This window comes from Microcaecilia unicolor, chromosome 4, assembly GCF_901765095.1.
Source record: "Microcaecilia unicolor chromosome 4, aMicUni1.1, whole genome shotgun sequence".
NCBI classification, from domain to species: Eukaryota; Metazoa; Chordata; class Amphibia; order Gymnophiona; family Siphonopidae; genus Microcaecilia; species Microcaecilia unicolor.
In genome coordinates this window covers 359,288,413-359,311,445 of record NC_044034.1, presented here as the reverse complement: position 1 = coordinate 359,311,445, position 23,033 = coordinate 359,288,413, and the positions used below count along the sequence as shown (strand labels likewise).

Below are 23,033 nucleotides of genomic sequence, written 5' to 3'. Positions count from 1 at the left end.
TCACAAGCGCACTCACATGAGTGACAGTCATTTTCAAAAATTAAATTTTACTAAAAGCAAAGTGGATTGAACTGTATAGCAATAAAGTTGTTGGGATAAAAACTTTTAACAATAGTTGCATTCATTGTAGTTGTGGTACTTTTACTTTTTTACTGAAAAAGTATATTATGCAATAACTTTTTTTTTTACTTTCATTTCAGTAAATTTTTTAATTTATTCTTTGTACTTTTACTTAAGTATTAAAATATACATTTAGTTTTACTTTTACTTAAGTACTTTGACTTAGTACTTTGAACAACACTGATAGTGAGATATTTTTGTCTGTCTCCATCTGCTTTTTGATGAAGAACCACAGAGAGAACAGCAAAAGATGGAAGGGCCCAACATGAAAGTGGAGAAGGGGGAGAGAGGAGAAACATGGCAGAGATTAAAAAAAAAAAAAAGAGAAAAGGAAGTTGTGAGAAATATACGGTATAGCAGTATTTCTCAAGCCATTCCTGGAGTACCCCCTTAGCCAGTCAGGTTTTCATAATATCCAAAATGAATATGCATGAAAGGGATGTACGTGCACTGCCTTTATGCATATTTATTGTGTATTTCTAAAAATCTGATCGGCTAAGAGGTACTCCAGGAACAGGAAACGATGGGAGAAGACATAGGAAAGAGGAAGAAGATGTGGGAAGAGACAGGGGGATAGGAGAAACATATGGTTAGATAACTGAGGAAGAGTGGGGGTGAAAGGAGGAAATGGGGAGGGAGGAGCACCCATGTGAAAAATCTGACAACCTCCCATAGCTTTCTGTAGAGATTAGTGTGACTCTGAATGAAGCCAGTTTCCTACATCAAAATGCTGCGCCATCTCTCAGAAGTAAAAGCTCCAAACAAAGTTTATTGGGACCCCTATACGGTCCGTGTTTCGGCAACAAGCCTTCTTCAGGGGTCAATAGATCCTCTGCTGGACGTCAAGTCATCTGTGAGTGCTAGGAAAAGCACAAGTATAGTAATGCTGAATCCGCCAAAAGGGGTCCCAATAAACTTTGTTTGGAGCTTTTACTTCTGTGTTCTGGCTGGTCACTTGGACTTGTTTTCTTCCACCCTGTGGTTGGTTTGCTTGTGTTACTGTGGAAGGAGTGGACCCCCCCCCCCCCCACCTTTCTCCTTTGCGCCATCTCTCAGAACATACAGTAACAAGTTATTCAAATTGCAATAAAGCTACACTTTAGAACCATGTGACATATAATTCAAGCCCTGGATTCAAGCATCAACAGAGTAATGTAATTTTCAGAGTTTAAAAGTCCTACCAAGAAAGGGTTTTTTCTTTTTTCTTGCCCAAGAGATTGCTTGAAGTTTGCCCTCGGTTCCCCTTAGTCCAAAGCCTCCTGGTACTAAAATACCACTGAAAGACAACAGACAAGTGAACTGTTAGAATCAGAGGGGAGGGGGGGAGAAGGAAGAAGCTGACGGATTAGTTTCTTGCACTCTGCACTTAGGTACTGTATAATATTGATTTATAATAACACAGTATTATAATAAATAGGAGGTTACAGTTAGAGCTGAAATGACCAGTAGAAATTACTGAACATAAGGACCCAGCTGGGAGACACTGGTCTTCCCTATGGAGTGAAATATGCACCATGAAAATTCAGAAAATTATTTTAACTGTATGTACTGCGTTTTATGGTATTTTATTCTATTGCAATTAATTTTAGTGATTTTATATTTTTACATTTGCTAATAATTATTTGTACTCTGCCTTGAGCCCCATAAATGAATTAAATATTGAACCAAGTGCAAAATGAACTCCGTGGTATAATTAGCTAATTAGCACCAATTAAGACCAATTATAATAAATTTACTTATTTCATTTATATCCCATGGAGGGGCATAATCGAATGGGGACGCCCATCTCTAGGAACGTCCTGGCGAAGGGGCGGGGAAACCACTATTATCGAAACAAGATTGGCGTCCATCTTTCGTTTTGATAATACAGTCGGGGATGCCCAAATCGTGAAATTTAAGTCGACCTTAGAGATGGTCGTCCCCAATTTTCAGCGATAATGGAAACTGAGGATCGCCATCACGGTTACTATGTAAGCCACATTGAGCCTGCAAATAGGTGGGAAAATCACATTAATTGATTTGATTTGCTTACTTTATTTCTTGTCTATTAGATTGTAAGCTCTTTGAGCAGGGACTGTCTTTCTTCTATGTTTGTGCAGCGCTGCGTATGCCTTGTAGTGCTATAGAAGTGATAAATAGTAGTAGTAGTAGTCTCTTGTAACCAGAGCTAATATTGTGATGTCATAATGCCTCAGGCCACCAATAAGAGCCAACCTCATCAGTGATGTCACAATGGTTTGATTGTCCTGTACTTGGCTTACTTTTATTACATAGCTCTTTGAGCAGGGACTGTCTTTCTTCTATGTTTGTGCAGCGCTGCGTATGCCTTGTAGCGCTATAGAAATGCTAAATAGTAGTAGTAGTAGTAGTAGGATGCCCATCTCAGAAACGACCAAATCCAAGCACTTTGGTCATGGGAGGAGCCAACATTCGTAGTGCACTGGTCCCCCTCACATGCCAGGCCACAAACCGGGCACCCTAGGGGATACTGCAGTGGACTTCAGAAATTGCTCCCAGGTGTATGGCTCCCTTACCTTGGGTGCTAAGCCCTCCCAAAACCCACTCCCCACAACTGTTACACCACTACCATAGCCATAAGGGGTGAAGGGGGGCACCTACATGTGGGTACAGTGGGTTTCGGGTGGGTTTTGAATGGCTCACATTTACCACCACAAGTGTAACAGGTAGGGGGGGGGATGGGCCTGGGTCCGCCTGCCTGAAGTGCACTGCACCCACTAAAACTGCCCCAGGGACCTGCATACTGCTGTCATGGAGCTGGGTATGACATTTGAAGCTGGCAAAACATTTTTTTTTTAATTTTATTTTTTAGGATGGGAGGGGGTTGGTGACCACTGGGGGAGTAAGGGGAGGTCATCCCCGATTCCCTCCGGTGGTCATCTGGTCAGTTCGGGCACCTTTTTGAGGCTTGGTCGTGAGAAAAAATGGACCAAGTAAAGTCGACCAAATGCTCGTCAGGGATGCCCTTTTTTTTTCCATTATCGGCCGAGGACGCCCATCTCTTCAGCACGCACCAGTCCCGCCTTTGCTACGCCTCCGACACGCCCCCGTGAACTCTGGTCGTCCCTGCAACGGACTGCAGTTGAGGACGCCCAAAATCGGCTTTCGATTATGCCAATTTGGGCGACCCTGAGAGGACGCCCATCTCCCGATTTGTGTCGGAAGATGGGCACCCTTCTCTTTCGAAAATGTCCCTGATAATATCCCAATAGATCAGGTTCAATGTGGTTAACAACTTACTTGGTACAAAAAGTGATGTTGGATCGTATACATTTAATAATAAAGTAAATGAGGATTGAGTATTACAATATGTAATATGCAAACTAATGCTAGACGCGAAAAGGTAACAATTTATATTCATTCATGTATAATAACAATTAGAATGGAACCGAGAAGTTGGAATCATTGTACAATTAGGGGGTTAAATTAATTATGATCATCCATGAGAAACTGCTTAAACAGAGAGGCTTTAAGGTACTTCCGGAATATCAAATAATTCGGTTCCCGTCTGATGAATTTCGGTGAATTACTGGTTGTTAATCCCAATTAGCGATTAATTTAACCATTAAGTTACACAAACAACTGACACTATTCTATAACTTGTCTGCACAACTTTGAGCACTAAGGGGGAGATTCTACATATGATGCTTTAAAAAAATCTGCGCGGAAATCGATGCTAAGCGTATTTTATAAGCAGTGCCTAGATTTAGGCGCGGTATATAGAATACGCTTAGTCAATATTTCAGCATCTAAAACTATGCACCTCCATTTGAAAACGTGGCGTAAATCCCAGTGTGTAGAATTAGGCGCACTGGGCCATATTCTATAACTACGCATGTAAATTTCAGAACGCACACAAAATGCCCATTTTCCTGCCTATAACCACACCCCTTTTTGCATTGTGTGTGTTAGAACTTAGGCACACTGCATTACAGAACGCGTTTAGCGAGTTGCGCACGTAAGTTCTAATGATTGCCAATTAGTGCTCCTTATTACTTGTTCAGAGCTGTTATCAACACTGATTAGCTTGTTAAGCCAATTAAGTTACGCTAGTTGTTATAGACTACGCTTCGATTTTGGCGTGATTCTCTAGGTACACTATATAGAATCTGGGTGTAAGCGTTAAATACTGCACACAAGTTCATAGACTTAGGGGGTAAATATCAGGGGGAATACATTCTTTTCCCAACAACCCACAATGACTTTCTCTTCCCCTTGAAACCACATTCAATACAGTAGGGTGTCTTATGCAGGGCAATAACTCCCAATCTTACTAGTGCCACCATGCAACTACCTGGGGTCATCAAGGCTAAAGTTGTCTCAACCAGTCTCTCTCCCCCCACCCCTCCCAAAGGAAGAGCCACTGTAACATGAAAAACATCTTCTCAATGGTGCTTACTCTGCTTTGCACAACTTCTCCCACGCCCGGTGGTACTTTATAGGGTTTTCCGCTTCCATGGAATCTTCCAGTTCTGCAGAGTCTATGTACTAAGAAAGAGAAAAAAAGGTTGAAGCTGAGACTGAGGACAATTATACAAAAGTTTACTGCGGGCAGATAATAAACCTCTAAACAAATCACCCAGGTAAAAAAAAAAAAATAGAAATATCATCAAATAAATTATCTTTAAATGAAAGCGAATGTGCTCAGAAAATCAAATGTGACCTCAACCCATCAAATTTATTTATTTTGTACCCCACATTATCCCACCTATTTGCAGGCTCAATGTGCCTTACACTATGTTGCAAGAGGTATAAGATTCTATATAGTGTACCTAGAGAATCACACCAAAGCAGAGATACTTCAACGAAAAAATAGTACAACTACGACTTAAAATACCTGTCAGTACCATCGACTATGCTGAACTCCTTAACTGCCTAGACCCAGTCCCTGGTATTCACCCAGCGGACAGGACCTGGACTAACTTCGAGATATTATCGGAGAACATTATCTCCCAAACGCTCAAGAGATTTGCCAAAGCTCACTGCAAACTAGATATATGCCCAAACAACCTGATGACATCTGCTCCTCAACAATTCATAAACAACATAACGAAACACCTGAATTACATGCTACAAAATGGACTCTTCCTGAAGGAAAAAGGCAACATTTTACTCACCCCCATACCCAAAGACGCAAAGAAAAGTGCTAGTGAACTAACTAACTACAGACCAGTAGCATCTATTCCCTTAATAACCAAATTAACGGAAAGGTTGGTGACCAAGCAACTTACAAACTATCTAGATAAATTTTCAATACTTCACGATTCCCAGTCAGGATTTCGGTCTAACCACAGTACCGAAACAGTATTAGTAACTCTCATGACTAAATTCAAACAAAAGATTGCATCTGGTAAGAACATACTACTTTTACAATTCGACATGTCAAGCGCTTTCGACATGGTTGACCACGGAATTTTATTACACATCCTTGAATACTTCGGAATCGGAGGCAACGTCCTCAACTGGTTCAAGGGATTCCTAACCACAAGATCATACCAAGTAACATCTAACTCGACTATCTCAGCCGCATGGGTACCTGAATACAGAGTACCACAAGGATCCCCCCTCTCGCCGACTCTATTCAACTTAATGATGATACCCTTGGCAAAATTACTATCAAATCAAAACCTTAATCCATACATTTATACAGATGACGTAACGATCTACATCCCATTCAAACAAGACCTAAAAGAAATTTCCAAAGACATCAACCAAAGTCTCAATATCATGCATTCCTGGGCGGACGCATTTCAGCTAAAACTCAATGCAGAAAAAAACCAGTGCCTAATACTCACCTCCCAACACAACAAGAAAGAATTCACCGCCATTAACACACCAACCCTAAACCTTCCTGTCTCAGAAACCCTAAATATTCTTGGAGTTACCATTGATCGACACCTAACACTAGAGAACCACGTGAAAAACACAACCAAGAAGATGTTCCACTCAATGTGGAAATTAAAAAGAATAAGACCTTTCTTCCCAAGGAGTGTTTTCTGCAACCTGGTACAATCAATGGTGCTCAGTCATCTAGACTATTGCAACGCACTATATGCCGGCTGCAAAGAACAAATAATCAAGAAACTCCAAACAGCCCAGAACACTGCAGCTAGACTCATATTTGGCAAACCAAAATTTGAAAGTGCCAAGCCCTTACGAGAAAAACTACACTGGCTCCCACTTAAAGAACGCATCGCGTTCAAGGTATGCTCACTAGTTCACAAAATTATCCATGGAGACGCACTAGCTTACATGTCAGACTTGATAGACCTACCACCTAGGAACGCCAAAAGATCATCCCGCACATTCCTTGATCTGCACTTCCCCAGCTGCAAAGGAATGAAATACAAACTAATGCATGCGTCAAACTTTACCTATCTGAGCACACAGTTAGGGAACGCACTGCCGCGCAGCTTGAAATCGATCTACGAAAGAACGAACTTCCGCTCATTACTGAAGACCCATCTCTTTAATAAAGCGTACCACAAGGATCAACCAATGTGAATATGCACAACTCGCCCACCTATATTCAGAACTGTCTCTTAATATCTGCCTGTATACTATTACTTTGTTTATCATCATGTCGACCAAAACCCTGCAATACTAAATGTTCATTTACTAACATTCTTCCACTACTCATGATGTATTGTAAGCCACTTTGAGCCTGCAAAGAGGTGGGATAAGGTGGGAGACTCAGGAAAGATGTCAGGAAGTATTTTTTCACGGAGAGGGTGGTGGACGCTTGGAATGCCCTTCCACGGGAGGTGGTGGAGATGAAAACGGTAACGGAGTTCAAACATGCGTGGGATATGCATAGAGGAATCCTGTACAGAAGGAATGGATCCTCAGAAGCTTAGCTGAAATTGGGTGGCGGAGCAGTTGGGGGGAAGAGGGGGTGGTGGTTGGGAGGCGAGGATAGGGGAGGGCAGACTTATACGGTCTGTACCAGAGCCGCTGATGGGAGAGGGGGTGGTGGTTGGGAGGCGAGGATAGGGGAGGGCAGACTTATACGGTCTGTACCAGAGTCGCTGATGGGAGGCGGGACTGGTGGTTGGGAGGCGGGAAATACTGCTGGGCAGACTTATATGGTCTGTGCCCTAAAAAGGACAGGTACAAATTCAAGGTAAGGTATACACATATGAGTTTGTCTTGGGCAGACTGGATGGACCATGCAGGTCTTTTTCTGCCGTCATCTACTATGTTACTATGTTATAACAAATGTAACAAATAAATATAATCATAAACAGAGTAAGAGGTATGGTCTAATTTAACAGCCCTACATGGAAGTAGAATGTGCAGCTTTTAAACCTGAACTTTAAAATTGCAGTCTTTGGCCAATTCCATATTTCCTTGCTGAAGCCTGTTGCTCAGGGCCTTACAGTATTATGCATCTCCAAGGGCTGCTGGAAATTCCCTTGGTAAATGAGCCGACATAATGGCTGGAGAAGAAGAACGCAACAAGATGCAGTGGCTATGAATAATGCACTCACTGCTCAGAATGGCTCCGTTCTAAATGTGATGTAATGTTTTGGGTTCCCTGAAGCACTGACCTTGTGGTTAAAGTGCTCTTCAATGTGGTGCCAGTGGGACAACAGTGTGGCCCTTAGAGCCACAACATGTGAACCAAACATGTTGTTATGCATTGACAGCAAGGACAGGTGTACATCTTCACCGAGCAGCAGTTGGGCTCTTTTCGGACTGTAACAGACGCTGAAAACTAAGATCTGGTTGGTTGCTGTTGGATTCCCTCTCAAGTGTAGCTTGCATCTGTGTCTACTGACCTGACTGAAGAACATTCTGCTATCTCCTGAATGTCCGCATCATCCAAGATAGTATGTTTTTGCCACGTACCTTTCTGCAGCGTGATGGGTTCATAGAAACAGGCTGCATTAAAGGGCACTTTTACTAAGACGTATAGGTGCCTACACGCGTACAACGCGCATCGAATTAGAACTACTGCCCTGCCAAACGCTAGAGACGCCAATGTATTTCTATGGGCATCTCTAGCGTTTAGTGCGTGCCTATTTTTAGCGCGCACTAAAAACACTAGCGCGTCTTAGTAAAAGACCCCCCTGAAGGACTAAGCAACCTCTTAGGAGAAACCTACGGTTAGAGCAGTGGCACGAGAATCAAGGAAGCAAAGCTCAAGTCCTGCAATCATTCCTTGTGATCTTGGGCAACTCATTTAACTCTCTGTTGCCTGAAGAACAAACTTGGATTGTACAGGAAAATACCTACTTATATCTGAATGTAACTCACTTTGAGCTACTACTGAAAAAGGTGTGCGCTAAATCCAAAATCCCTTCTCTTTCGCTTATTAACTTTTCTTTTTTTTAATGTAGTAATGAATCAACCAGAAGGGTACTTTCGCACCTGTTACATTCAATTTTTTCTTACTCTTAATGTGTTAAAATCAGCAAGTAAACAGTAATTTTGCATTACAATTTGCAGAAAAAATGATGTCGTGTTTAACTTTTGCACCATGTAGAGGCTCTATTCACCTACGGATTAATTGAAACATATAATTTGAACAGCGGTGCCTAAACATCTTTGAACAGCAGTAGCTACTTATTAACAGTGTTCCCTTTAACACTGCATGCATACTGAGTACAATATACAGATTTCATCAATAAGAAATAGTTTCCTGCTTAATTAAATGATACAAGCTTAGTTCATTCTTGCTTTGATTTTCCCCGGCAGTTTCCTCCTACTCCTCTGAACTACCAGCTGGATCAAAATCAGGCCCGTGCATGAAAACAAATCCTAGGAACTATTCAGAAAGGGATGGAGAACAGAGGAATAATAATACGTCCAAGGCAGGACTAAAGCATACGCAAACTAGGCACATGCCTAGGGCTCAAAGTTATAAGAGGGGCCATCTCAGATGCACTAATTCAGTGGCTCCCAAGGCACATAGGGGCCCTTTTACTAAGCCACGTAGGCACCTAGGTGCGCCCAATGTACGCCAAATTGGAGTTACCACCCGGTTACCAAAATACTATGGATTGCAACGGTGCTTTTTTTCCCTCCTAGCTGTTTTTCAGTGCTTTTTTTCTTCCCTTTTCTTTCTCTCTCTGCGGTGGTTCCCTTTTTCGGTTCCTCCTGGTGGTCTCCAACACGTTCTGGTTCTTTTTCTTGTTCTTTTTCAGCACTCTCTTAGTCACAGGTTTTGCTCTCTGTCCATCGGAGCGTTTTTCCCATATGGTTCATAGACACATGATTTCTCCAGACTTCCCATAATTTTTCTTTATGTTTTTTTTTTTGCTTTCTTCCAGCGCCTTACAATTGTGCCTTTACTACTACTACTACTACTATTTAGCATTTCTATAGCGCTACAAGGCATACGCAGCGCTGCACAAACATAGAAGAAAGACAGTCCCTGCTCAAAGAGCTTATAATCTAATAGACAAAAAATAAAGTAAGCAAATCAAATCAATTAATGTGAACGGGAAGGAAGAGAGAAGGGTAGGTGGAGGCGAGTGGTTACAAGTGGTTACGAGTCAAAAGCAATGTTAAAGAGGTGGGCTTTCAGTCTAGATTTAAAGGTTGCCAAGGATGGGGCAAGACGTAGGGGCTCAGGAAGTTTATTCCAGGCGTAGGGTGCAGCGAGACAGAAGGCGCGAAGTCTGGAGTTGGCAGTAGTGGAGAAGGGAACAGATAAGAAGGATTTATCCATGGAGCGGAGTGCACGGGAAGGGGTGTAGGGAAGGACGAGTGTGGAGAGATACTGGGGAGCAGCAGAGTGACTACATTTATAGGTTAGTAGAAGAAGTTTGAACAGGATGCGAAAACGGATAGGGAGCCAGTGAAGGGTCTTGAGGAGAGGGGTAGTATGAGTAAAGCGACCCTGGCGGACGATGAGACAGGCAGCAGAGTTTTGAACCGACTGGAGAGGGGAGAGGTGACTAAGTGGGAGGCCAGCAAAAAGCAGATTGCAGTAGTCTAAACGAGAGGTGACAAGGGTGTGGATGAGGGTTTTGGTAGAGTGCTCGGAAAGAAAGGGGCGGATTTTACGGATGTTGTAAAGAAAGAAACGACAGGTCTTGGCAATCTGCTGGATATGAGCAGAGAAGGAGAGAGAAGAGTCAAAGATGACCCCAAGGTTTCGAGCTGAGGAGACAGAGAGAATGAGAGAGCCATCAACAGAAATAGAAAACGGGGGGAGCGGGGAGGTGGGTTTGGGGGGGAAAATGAGAAGCTCGGTTTTGGTCATATTTAATTTCAGGTGGCGTTGAGACATCCAGACAGCAATGTCAGACAAGCACGCTGAAACTTTGGTTTGGATGCAAGGTGAGATATCAGGGGTAGAAAGGCTTACCTGTTCTCAGCAGTGCCGTTGCGATCCATAGTATTTTGGTATATACAGTTCTGCTTCATTCCTATTAGTGATCATGTTTGTACGTGTACTTTTAGTTATGCCACTTCTACAACTCTCTATCTCTTGGGTGATGCATAGTAGTAAAACATGGTTTTTACTCTCTGAGTAATGGTTTTTCCATTTCTAAACATGGTTTTTCCATTTCTAAACATGGTTGCTTCCTTTAACACATTCACTATAATATTTTATTTTATATATAACCCCACTTTATACATAACCCCCTTTTGTTTGGTTACTGTGTTCTCTATTTTATATTTTATACTTTATATTTTATATTTCTCATTTGATATTTTATATTTCATTCGTTTTATGTTTTTTGCATTTATGTTTTTATGATTTTTAGAACCCTGAGGAAGGCTTGCATGCCAAAATATGGACCGTGTTGGGTCCCAATAGACTTACTTTGATGCGCTTATTCTTTGGCTGGCTGGTTTCTTGGACTCTGTTCGCTTCCACCCTTGTGTGTTGGCTAAGTAGCAGCAGACATTTTCAGAGCGCACAAAACTGGGATAATTAAAACTATTAGAAAAGAGGAACATAAAATAACTCTTACCATTAAGTTCAGTTTGTGGTTCATTGCCAGAGCAGAGTGTTCTAAGGCCTTGAAGACCGACGCGTAGCAATCACTCAGCTTGGTATATTTCCCAACCAAAGCTATGGAGCAGGTCTGCAACAGCCTTTCATACCTGAGACGAAAAATGTACCTAATTAGTACTGGAGCTTCTTCACATGGTTGTTTTACCAACAGCTGTTGCAAACGCTGGTCTTGCTAAAAGTCTTAATAACACAGTAGCACAGTAAATGACAGCAGATAAAGACATGTATGGTCCATCCAGTCTTCATTAGAATCAACTCATTAAGTTCCACTTTACGATGTCTTTCCCTCCCCCACTAAGATATACAGGACCCATGGTCATAGTGTATGATATAAAATGTAGTATTTAAAAAAACACATACTTGATTCTGAATCATCCTTGCCATTTTCAGGGCTCAGATCATAAAAACGTTTGCCCTGCACTGGCCCTACTTCCCAAGTACTGAAGTTACCATTGTCCAGCCCATTCTATCTGTCTTGCCATATATGGTATAAAAAGAGGAGAAGAGTGGGGGGAAAAAGGCTCTTTCCAATCAATGGGGGAGAGGTATAATTAAATATAACGTAATGTTTATTTTAACAGGTTGACTCAACACAGCCATGTTTCGGCGTCGTAGCACCTTCTTCAGGAGTCTACAAAACCAAATATAAAACATGAATAAATATAGCTATAAACTATAAGCAACAATAATCGTAAAAGATTATAAATAAGTGTAATAACATAAAAACATCTGTAAAACCATAAATCATAATCAAAAATAAACATCAATAAAATTATGAATACCAACATACTTGAAATGGTTTCTCAAAAGCTTTGTAAGAAACAAAAACAAGAAACATGTGTGAAACCCAAAGAAATACTAAAAAATACATGTTTCTTGTTTTTGTTTTTTTACAAAGCTTTTGTTTTATGGTTTTACAGATGTTTTTATGTTATTACACATTTATAATCTGCGCCCAAATTTGGACTAACTTTATAGAATCTGGGGATTGGCATTTCTTACTGAGGTGGCACTAAGTAAACTACCTTGGGATAATCTTCAACTCCTCTCTCTCCTTTTCTGCTCACATTCAGCAGATTGCCAAAACCTGTCATTTCTTTCTTTATAACATCAGCAAAATCCGTCCCGTCCTCTCTGAGCACTCTACCGGAACCCTTATCTACACTTTTATCACCTCTCGCCTAGATTATTGCAACCTGCTTCTCACCGGCCTCCCTATTAGCCATCTCTCATTATTCCGCCAGAGTCGCTATGCTCACATTAGCCCTCTCCTCAAGTCACTTCACTGGCTCCCTATCTGTTTCCGCATTCAATTCAAACTTCTCTTATTGACCCTATAAATGCATTCACTCTACCGCTCCCAAGTACCTCTCCACTCTTGTCTCTCCCTACGCCCCCCCCCCCCCCTCGGGTACTCCGTTCTGTGGATAAATCTCTCTTGTCTGTCCCCTTCTCCTCTACTGCTAATTCCAGACTCCGTTCCTTTTACTTCGCAGCACCTCACCCCTGGAATAGACTTCCCAACCTTGTACGTCTAGCTCAGTCCTTGGCCATTTTCAAATCCAGGCTAAAAGCCCACCTCTTTAACGCTGTTTTTGACTCCTAACCACTACTCGCTTGCCCTGTACCCTTTTTATCCTCTCTTTAATTCCCTTACCTCTTAGTTGTTCTGTCTGTCTGTCCTACTTAGATTGTGAGCTCTTTCAGCAGGGACTGTCCACTCATTCTGCCTCGCCTCACCCTATGCTTGGAATCAACTTCCTGAGCCCTTACGCCAAGCCCCCTCCCTACCCATCTTCAAATCCTTGCTCAAAGCCCACCTCTTCAATGTTGCTTTCGGCACCTAACCTTTATACCTTTCAGGAAATCTAGACTGCCCCTATTTGACTGACTGTACATTTGTCCTTTAGATTGTAAGCTCCTTTGAGCAGGGACTGTCCTTCTATGTTAAATTGTACAGCGCTGCGTAACCCTAGTAGCGCTTTAGAAATGTCAAGTAGTAGTAGTAGGTAACAGCAAAAGTGATAGAACGCAGTAAGTACTAAGTGTTAATTGTACTATGCATTCCCCACCCATTTTCCGCCTACTTCTGCCCTCTATGACAACATGAACACACTAATGTACATGCAAAGTAGCAACAGTACACAGAAATCCACATGTTAACAGCTTTACACACCTTAGTAAAGTGGTCCCTAAATAAATAAAACCAAACAAGCATTGAACAGTTACAGTAGCAAAAGCCGAGCGTCCCGGACCTAATGTAGCATTACTTACCGATGGCCATATTGCTTTTTTATAGGAAACATTTAAGAATGCTATCAAGTACCTGTCAGCTATTCTCTTCCATTTGAAGAGAAGCTCGGTTGGGTGATCATCAATAGGTAGATCCAATCTCCGTTTAAAGTACTTGATAATGCCTTGCTCCTCTAACAGTATGGGCACTCGATAAGTGGAAGACACATCATGGACGAATATAACCTACCAAGATACAATTCAATAACCACAATTAAAGATGCAAATGGGTTATTTTGTTGTCAAAATTGTCTGGATTCTGCATGCAGCCATCTGAACAATCATAGTCTGGCAAGTGGGTCGTTTCTAAATTCGGAAAGCCACAAGCACTAATAAAACTGCATGCCGAGTTGCGCAAAGTTGCTTACTCAGCACAAAGGTTCTTTATAAACAGCGGGATAAATCAGTTCCACATGTGGGTGATGTTAACCGATGGCACCGAAACATATCAGTTCTTTAGAACTCAAATAAACACTGAGAGGTCCTTTTACTAAGGTGCGCTGAAAAATGGCCCGCGATAGTGTAGGCACGGGTTTTGTGCACACGCAGAATCATTTTTCAGCGCACCTGCAAAGAATGCCTTTTTTAAAAAATTTTTGCTGGAAATGGACATGCAGCAAAATGAAAACTGCCACGCGTCCATTTTGGGTCTGAGACCTTACCGCCAGCCATTGACCTAGCGGTAAGTAAAGTCTCATGCGGTAACCGAGCGGTAATGACCTACGCGTGTCAAATGCCAATTGGTGCGTTGCCCAATACGCACGTCCAAAAATAAATTTTTTTTCGGACGTCTATATCGGACACGCGCCAAAAATTAAATTACCGCAAGAGCCGCGAAGTAGCTGGGGGGTAACTCCATTTTGGTGCTTTGGGTGCAAATAGACGCTTATGTGGTTTAGTAAAAGGGTCCCTGAATATTTTTTGTAAGCAGGCGTGGGAATTCCTATGAAGTCACCCCCATAAGAGTTACCTTGGTTAAGTACAAAGATAAGCTTCAGCTATGTAGGGGGAGAAGAGAGAAAATATGTGGCTAATTTACTCTGATTTCTAGGAAAAACCTCCGTTACAGGTCAACAGCTTCATTTTCTCCGTTGACAAGCAGGATGAAATCAGCCACACAAATGGAAACTTCACAGGCTGAGTTGTCAAGAGGGAAGGTAGAACAGAAGGTGAGTTACATTCAGGTACAGTAGGTAATTTTGCTGTCTCTGGAGGGCTGACAATCTAATTTTGTAACTGAGGTAATGGAGGGTTACACGACTTGGTCAAGAATACATGGAACAGCAGTGGGATTTCAACTGGGCTTCCCTGGATGTCAAGCCTTGTGCTCTAACCACTCCCTGTCCTTCTGAGTGTGTTTGTGTGTGTGCTTGTGTGTGAGTGAGTGAGTATGTGTCTGTTCTTCTGTGAGTGTGTGATGGGGGGGGGGGGGTGGATATGAATGCTTATGTGAATTCTGATTTTCAATGAGCAGCTCAGGATGAAAAGTGGAATGGTGGGTGGAGCTGAGGCCATTACATGAAAAGGCTCAAGTGCTCAGCTGAATCAACTCTTTTCTAGATGCATAGTCTAAGAAGTGGTGGGAAATAAGTGTGTGTATGGTTTTTAGAATTAAAGACGTCCAGTGTAGCCTAGTGGTTAGTGCAGCAGACTTTGATCCTGGGGAACTGGGTTCAATTCCCACTGCAGCTCCTTGTGACTCTGAGCAAGTCATTTAATCCTCTGTTGCCCCAGGTAAAAATAAGTACCTGAATATATGTAAACCACTTTGAATGTAGTTGCAAAAACCACCAGAAAGGTAGTATATCAAGTCCCATTTCCCTTTCCCAGATTCTACATGGAATGTTGCAACTATTTCAGATTCTACAGGGAATATTGGCTACTGTTTTGAGATTCTGTTGTTACTATTTAAGATACTACATGGACTGTTGCTAGTGGAGGAGTATCCCAGTGGTTAGTGCAGCGGACTTTGATCCTGGGAACTGGATTCAATTCCCACTGCAGCTCCTTGTGACTCTGGGCAAATCACTTAACCCTCCATTGCCCCAGGTACAAATAAGTAAATCGCTTTGAATGTAGTTGCACTATATCAAGTCCCATTTTCCTTCCCTTCCATTCCTCTACAGAGGATGAAGGGAAGGGAAAGGGAAATGTGACTTGATATACCGCCTTTCTGAGGTTTTTGCAACTACATTCAAAGCAGTTTACATATATTCAGGTACTTATTTTGTACCAGGGGCAATGGAGGGTTAAGTGACTTGCCCAGAGTCACAAGGAGCTGCAGTGGGAATCGAACTCAGTTCCCCAGGATCAAAGTCCACTGCACTAACCACTAGGCTAGGCCTCAACTCATTCCACCAATAAGAGCCAACCTCATCAGTGATGTCACAATGGCTTGATTGCCTGATACTTGGCTCACTTCTGATAGTGATGTCATAAGGGAAAGGGGGAAAGGGAAATGGGACTTGATATACCGCCTTTCTGAGGTTTTTGCAACTACATTCAAAGCAGTTTACATATATTCAGGTACTTATTTTGTACCAAGGCAATGGAGGGTTAAGTGACTTGCCCAGAGTCACAAGGAGCTGCAGTGGGAATCGAACTCAGTTCCACAGGATCAAAGTCCACTGCACTATCCACTAAGCTACTCCTCCACTAGCAACATTCCATGTAGAAGCCTGCCCTTGCAGATCAGCAATGCAGTCGCACAGGCTTCTGTTTCTGTGAGTCTGACGTCCTGCATGTAGGACATCAGACTCACAGAAACAGAAGCCTGCGCGGCTGCGTTGCTGATCTGCAAGGGCAGGCTTCTACATGGAATGTTGCTAGTGGAATAGCAACATTCCATGTAGAATCTCAAATAGTAGCACCAGAATCTCAATAGTAGCAACATTCCATGCAGAATCTCAAATAGGGAAAGGGAAATGGGACTTGATATACCACCTTTCTGAGGTTTTTGCAACTACATTCAAAGCGGTTTACATATATTCAAGTACTTATTTTGTACCAGGGGCAATGGAGGATTAAGTGACTTGCCCAGAGTCACAAGGAGCTGCAGTGGGAATCGAACTCAGTTCCCCAGGATCAAAGTCCACTGCACTAACCACTAGGCTACTCCTCCACTGTCATTACCATGGCTCAGACATGTTGGGACTTGAATTTGTGTTTCTGCTCTCCAGTTAGAAAGTTCAGGAATGTTAGAGGGGCCTATAGTGGCTTTGAAAGTCTGTGAAGGAAAGGGAAAGGGAATGGTTACAATCAAAGTGGTTTGCATACAGGTAATTATTTTGTACCTGAGGCAACGGAGGGTTAAGTGACTTGTCCAAAATCACTACAGTGAAAATCAAACCCAGTTGCCCAGGTTCTCAGGACACTGCACTAACCATAAACTGAGCATGCGCAGGAGTGCCAGCATCAGCAGCTGAATCACGTCACTGACCTTTTCACTGCTAAGCAGTATGGGAGGGGGATCAGGCAGCGGACTGCTACGGTGGGCGGGGCTTGGGCATCCCCACCAAAGGTAGGATTTAATGCTGCTGAGGGTGGAGGGAGAAAGAGATGAGAGGAAATAGATGTCCCCCCCCCAGTCACCTCCAGGTATCCCCCCACAAAAAACTAGACTTCTGCCTACGCCCCTGTTTCAAAACCAGGTGTTCTATTAATAGACTACCTTCAAAAATGAAATTCCACATGGAAAGCCTCCTCTCTGAATGCTTTTTTCCATCTGCAGGGGAAGGAGTGAGTATATTGAAAGGTAAGAAACAGATATTTGAGGGCACTGACAAGAGTTGGAGAGAGAGGTATGTATGTATGAGGGGGAAGTAAGTAGAATATGCAGGTTTTAAGAGATATTTTTCATCTCCAGCCACAATCAAGGTACAGATCATAGAAGTACGCCCAGCACTAGCTTCGCATCCTAATTTCTGGTGTTTGCCATCGAATCACTGCTAAGCTCGTTTGGTTCCATGCTTTCTATACAGGATTCCTTTGTATTTATCCCTGAGGTGGTGGAAGTGAAAATAGTAACAGAATTCAAAAATGTGTGGGCTGAACATAAAGGAATCCTGTATAGAAGGCATGGAACCAGTAAATGGGAAATAAAGCTAGTGCTAGATAAACTTCTACAAAGAGAATGACACGGGGACAAAGTTTGTCCCCGTCCCATCCCCATGGGTTCTGTCTCCATCCCCACCCCATCTCCACAGGTTCTGTCTCCGTCCCCGCCCCATGGGCTCTGTCCTTATCTGCAGAAGCCTTGAACACTTATGATTTTATATTTAAATCTTTTTATTAAAGTATAAAAAGGAACAATATGCTGTGCAACTGTTGTGTATAAATTACAAATAGAAAACACCAACCTCTACCCTTCCAAACCCAACAAATAGGTGATTTCTTCTATACCAAGGAATCCTAATTCACACTGTTAAAATGTCCAGGGGTATAAAATACAACCCGTTCTATGTGCCCTAGAGGGGAAAAATATGCCCTATGAAGCACTGTCATGGTTTTTTAATCTGTGGATAAATAAGAAGTCATCAACTATCTCAGGATTCAGCCTAGCTCTCCTGTCTTCCACAGCCCCTCCTGCAATAGAAGATGTCTTCTTAGAAGATGTGCTGGTAGCAGGATGTACAGGATCCCCCATGCAGATTTTGCTAGTAGTGGCCAGTATGTTTGCTTGTTTTTCCAAATAAATCTTCCATCTTAGGTAGAGAGGTGTGGTAGCCGTGTTAGTCCACTCTTAAGGTTAGCAATAGAAATCAAACAAAAGAAAACATGGAAAAGAAAATAAGATACCTTTTTTTATTGGACATAACTTAATACATTTCTTGATTAGCTTTCGAAGGTTGCCCTTCTTCGTCAGATCGGAAATAAGCAAATGTGCTAGCTGACAGTGTATATAAGTGAAAACACCCATCCTGTTAGAATATCAATGATATGCTTTGATGTTCCCATGCATACCTCCGACCCACCCCTATCCTCCCACCCTGTCAGACTGTCATAGTAATGCTTGAATGTTTTCACTTATATACACTGTCAGCTAGCACATTTGCTTATTTCCGATCTGAGAAAGAAGGGCAACCTTCGAAAGCTAATCAAGAAATGTATTAAGTTATGTCCAATAAAAAAAAGTATCTTATTTTCTTTTCCATGTTTTATTTTGTTTGATTTCTATAGATTCTACATGGAATGTTGCTATTCCACTAGCAACATTCCATGTAGAAGTCGGCCCTTGTAGATCACCAATGTGGCCGCGCAGGCTTCTGCTTCTGTGAGTCTGACGTCCTGCACATACGTGCAGGACGTCAGACTCACAGAAACAGAAGCCTGCGCAGCCTTCTACATGGAATGTTTCTAGTGGAATAGCAACATTCCATGTAGAATCTCCAATAGTAGCAACATTCCATGTAGAATCTCCAATGGTATCTATTTTACTGTCATAGTAATGCTTGAATGTTTTCACTTATATACACTGTCAGCTAGCACATTTGCTTATTTCCGATCTGAGGAAGAAGGGCAACCTTCGAAAGCTAATCAAGAAATGTATTAAGTTATGTCCAATAAAAAAGGTATCATCTTATTTTCTTTTCCATGTTTTCTTTTGTTTGATTTCTATTGATATCCAAAAAAATCAAAGTATCTTTGTAGGCAACACTAAAACATAAATAACAGTGCAGTTCATTAACAGGCTTTAAAGTAGAAAATGACTCAGGGACAAAGTTTGCCCCCGTCCCCATCCCCGCGATTACTGCGGTTCCCCGTCCCCGCGCCATTCTCTACTTCTATGGTCTGTGCCCTGATCTTGGTTGTACAGATTTGAATGGGCTGGAGTGGAGTTTCAATGACAACCTCAGAAGTTGGAGAATAATGTCAGTGCCGGGCAGACTTCTACGGTCTGTGACCTGAAAATGGCAACGCCAAATCAAGAACAGGTATATATATGTAGTATCAGACCATACCGTATGCTATGAGTTTATCTTGTTGGGCTGACTGGATGGACTGTACAAAGTCTTTTCTGCATCAGAGACTAAGTTGAATGTGCCTACGGATATGACATTTACTTCTGTGCTGGTTGGGGAGAAGGAAGGGCAACTCAGTTGGTGAAAAAAACTTATGCTTGCAGGGGGGGGAGGGGAGTACTGTTGGCCAACTAGAGGAGCCCAATGAGCCAAGGAAGGGGGGTGGATGGCAAACCATAGGAAGACACTTGATGGAAAAGAGATATTATCAGCTAAGTTGCATTGGAAGGAGAAGGTAAAGGAGCAGCTGAAACCTGTTTAGAAGAGGTTGAGTAGCTGAGAGCTTGAAAGCACAGGGATTGTGGAATTAATTCATTTATTTATTCTTGTATCCCACTGTTATCCAAAAACAGGTTTCAGTTCAAAGTGGTTGAAGATTACAAAGATGTTTTACAATTAGGAAGTGGAAAGGACATCATTAGCTTATTTAGTTACTTATAGAATTTTTTTTGAAGAGGTAGGTTTTCAGATCTTTTTCTGAATTGAAGATAGTTGGTGATGAAATCTGTTTATTGTTTATTTTCTTTTACGGTGCAGGTAGTTCATGTAGAAGGAACCATGAAGAAAGGGAGGGGGAGGGGAGTTGTTTCTGTTAAAAATGTTGGTTGGGTTACTGACTTCCGTAGATTGATGGTAACCTGCATTGTTGATGTTGAGAACTGCTTGAAAATTAAAATTAAAAAAAAAAAAGGCCAGGATCTATCTAAAAGGGTCAGTTACCTGTTGAGGCGAATAACAACACACACTAATGAAGGGGGGCAGACTCAGGAAAGATGTCAGGAAGTATTTTTTCACGGAGAGGGTGGTGGACGCTTGGAATGCCCTCCCACGGGAGGTGGTGGAGATGAAAACGGTAACGGAGTTCAAACATGCGTGGGATATGCATAGAGGAATCCTGTGCAGAAGGAATGGATCCTCAGAAGCTTAGCTGAAATTGGGTGGCGGAGCAGTTGGGGGAAAGAGGGGGTGGTGGTTGGGAGGCGAGGATAGGGGAGGGCAGACTTATACGGTCTGTACCAGAGCCGCTGATGGGAGAGGGGGTGGTGGTTGGGAGGCGAGGATAGGGGAGGGCAGACTTATACGGTCTGTACCAGAGTCGCTGATGGGAGGCGGGACTGGTGGTTGGGAGGCGGGAAATACTGCTGGGCAGACTTATATGGTCTGTGCCCTGAAAAGGACAGGTACAAATTCAAGGTAAGGTATACACATATGAGTTTGTCTTGGGCAGGCTGGATGGACCATGCAGGTCTTTTTCTGCCGTCATCTACTATGTTACATCAACATGTAATATTTACTACAAGGCCCATCTGGTAAATAACACCATTAACAGCATTAGTGCATATGGTTGATAAATGATCCCTTCAAAGGTCAATGCAGCCCTGTATCAAGAGAGTCAATATTTCCATCCAAAGAAACAAGACTAACTCAGTGTTACTCCTACTGAGACATCCAATATTTACTTCCATCAAGCAGGTCCTTGTCACCCTTAATTCAAAGAATTCATGTCTTCCTCAACAGGGCTGGAGTTAGGGGGTGGCAAACAGGGTAATTGCCCAGTGCCTCCATACCATAGCGGGCCCCAATGGCGTACCAAGGGCGGGGCAGTGGAGGCGGTCCGCCCCGGGTGCACACTGCTGGGGGGGGGGGGGTGCAGAGAGCAGCTGCGCCTGTCGGCTCCGCTAGTTTCCTGCTCCCTCTGCCCCGGAACAGGTTACTTCCTGTTTCAGGGCAGAGGGAGCAGGGAGCCAGTGGAGCCGAGAGCCGCACGGCTGCTCCCAGCAGCTAAAAATGCACCCGGGGGGGGGGGGGGGGGGGGGGGCGCATCGGCGATCCGCCTCGGGTGGCAGCCAACCTAGGATCATCACTGGCGGGCCCCAAAACTGCCTCAAGCTAAAGGAAGCATAGACTAAAGGCCAGCTTTTGGGCCCCCTCCCCGGTTTCTGCCCTGGGCCCCTGAATGTCTAATACCAGCCCTGCCCTTCAAGAGAGCTAAAGTCAGCAAGTGAACTGAAATTAGTCCACGACAAGCACAAACCTGTTCCGGATCCACATGGCAGAACATGGAGATCTTTTCCTTTACAGCCATTTCAATTGGCTTGCTGCTTCTGCAAACAATCTGTAAAACATGGTTGTTATAGTCCCATCAGAGCCAACATGTAAATAAAAAAAAAATCAAAATGTAGCGGGGGTAATTCTATAAAGACGGTGTACACATATATACATATGAACTTAAGTATTGCCATACTGGGATAGACCAAAGGTCCATCAAGCCAAGTATTCTGTTTCCAACAGTGGCCAATCCAGGTCACAAGTACCTGACAAGATTCCAAAACAGTAAAACAGATTTTATACTGCTTGTCCTAGAAATAAGCAGTGGATTTTCCCAAATCCTTCTTAATAATGGCTTACGGACTTTTCTTTAAGGAAATTATCCAAACATTTTTTAAACCCTGCTAAATACCGAAAATCTAACTACTCGCTCTTCTCTATGGAGTCCTTTTACTAAGCCACTGTAACACCAGCTTCCATGCTAAATTTTTTTTTTTTTTGGTGGAGTTGGAGGCTTGCCTGGGGCAGAGAAGTAAGGAAATAAAGTGGGAAGTGGACCAATGACTTCAGGACATAGAGACTGAGATGATATTCACGAAGCAAACTTTATTGTAGACTCGACATAGTACTGGACAAAGTCTTCACCTGGTGGGGTTGGGGACCTCCGCCAGCCAAGATATTTGCGGCAGCAGTGCTTCAGCTGGCGGGGGATGAGAACCCCTGCCAGCCAAGATGTACAGTGGCGGCAGTGGGCAGCAGCGGGCAGCAGCAAGGTGGCTATGCCCCTAAACCACTTTGGTTGTACCACAGAAAGGCACATATCAAATGTATTATCCTTACCTTTACATCTCCTCTGGTGTTGAACCAACTGTTTGTTCAACTTGAAATGCTAATGGAAAATGCCCTCCTTTGGGTACTTGACAGTTTAATCCTTCTGTGGGCTTCCAGCTCAGTTTGAACCAGGACTGGGAGCTAGTGCCCTGAGCCTTCATTTAGATGAAGGAGGAGTGGCCTAGTGGTTAGGGTGGTGGACTTTGGTCCTGGGGAACTGAGGAACTGAGTTTGATTCCCACTTCAGGCACAGGCAGCTCCTTGTGACTCTGGGCAAGTCACTTAACCCTCCATTGCCCCATGTAAGCCGCATTGAGCCTGCCATGAGTGGGAAAGCGCGGGGTACAAATGTAACAAAAATAAAAGTCAATAAATAAAAATTACTTGGAGGGATTTATTTCCCCATTCTTTGTCCACTCCTGACTCACTGAGCCCAGTCTTTGCGGCCTTGGCCAGGGGCTGTGAACCTGATCTTTTGCCGCAGTTCTTCATTAAGCCACTAGATGTATTTGGGGCTTTTAATAAATCAGCATCTCTGTCATGGTGAAAAAGGGTTTCAGTACCTTATGGCAATTGCGTGCTGTTGAGTATATGTTTGATGAGGCTAGTTTACATACAGTGATCCATGTTTTTCTTTTATCTCGATTGGACTATGGAAATGTCATTTACGTGGGTTTTGCCAACCTATACCCTGAAATGTTTGCAAATACTACGGAACACTGCGATCC

At 42.9% G+C, this 23,033-nt stretch overlaps 1 protein-coding gene across 7 annotated transcripts in view; it reads right to left on the bottom strand.

Moving 5' to 3' along the window:
* The window catches only part of CTPS2 (CTP synthase 2), a 541,710-nt gene that overhangs the window by 478,122 nt on the left and 40,555 nt on the right, over positions 1 to 23,033 (bottom strand). For 6 of the 7 annotated variants that reach the window (XM_030202308.1, XM_030202304.1, XM_030202305.1 and 3 more), the window contains exons 7-11: positions 21,461 to 21,541; positions 13,440 to 13,591; positions 11,070 to 11,202; positions 4,538 to 4,626; positions 1,302 to 1,396 (exon numbers count right to left, since the gene is read on the bottom strand). In XM_030202308.1, the coding sequence (XP_030058168.1) occupies positions 1,302 to 1,396; positions 4,538 to 4,626; positions 11,070 to 11,202; positions 13,440 to 13,591; positions 21,461 to 21,541 (550 nt within the window). The remainder of the gene's footprint in view (positions 1 to 1,301; positions 1,397 to 4,537; positions 4,627 to 11,069; positions 11,203 to 13,439; positions 13,592 to 21,460; positions 21,542 to 23,033) is intronic. The other variant, XM_030202309.1, reaches the window with a different exon arrangement.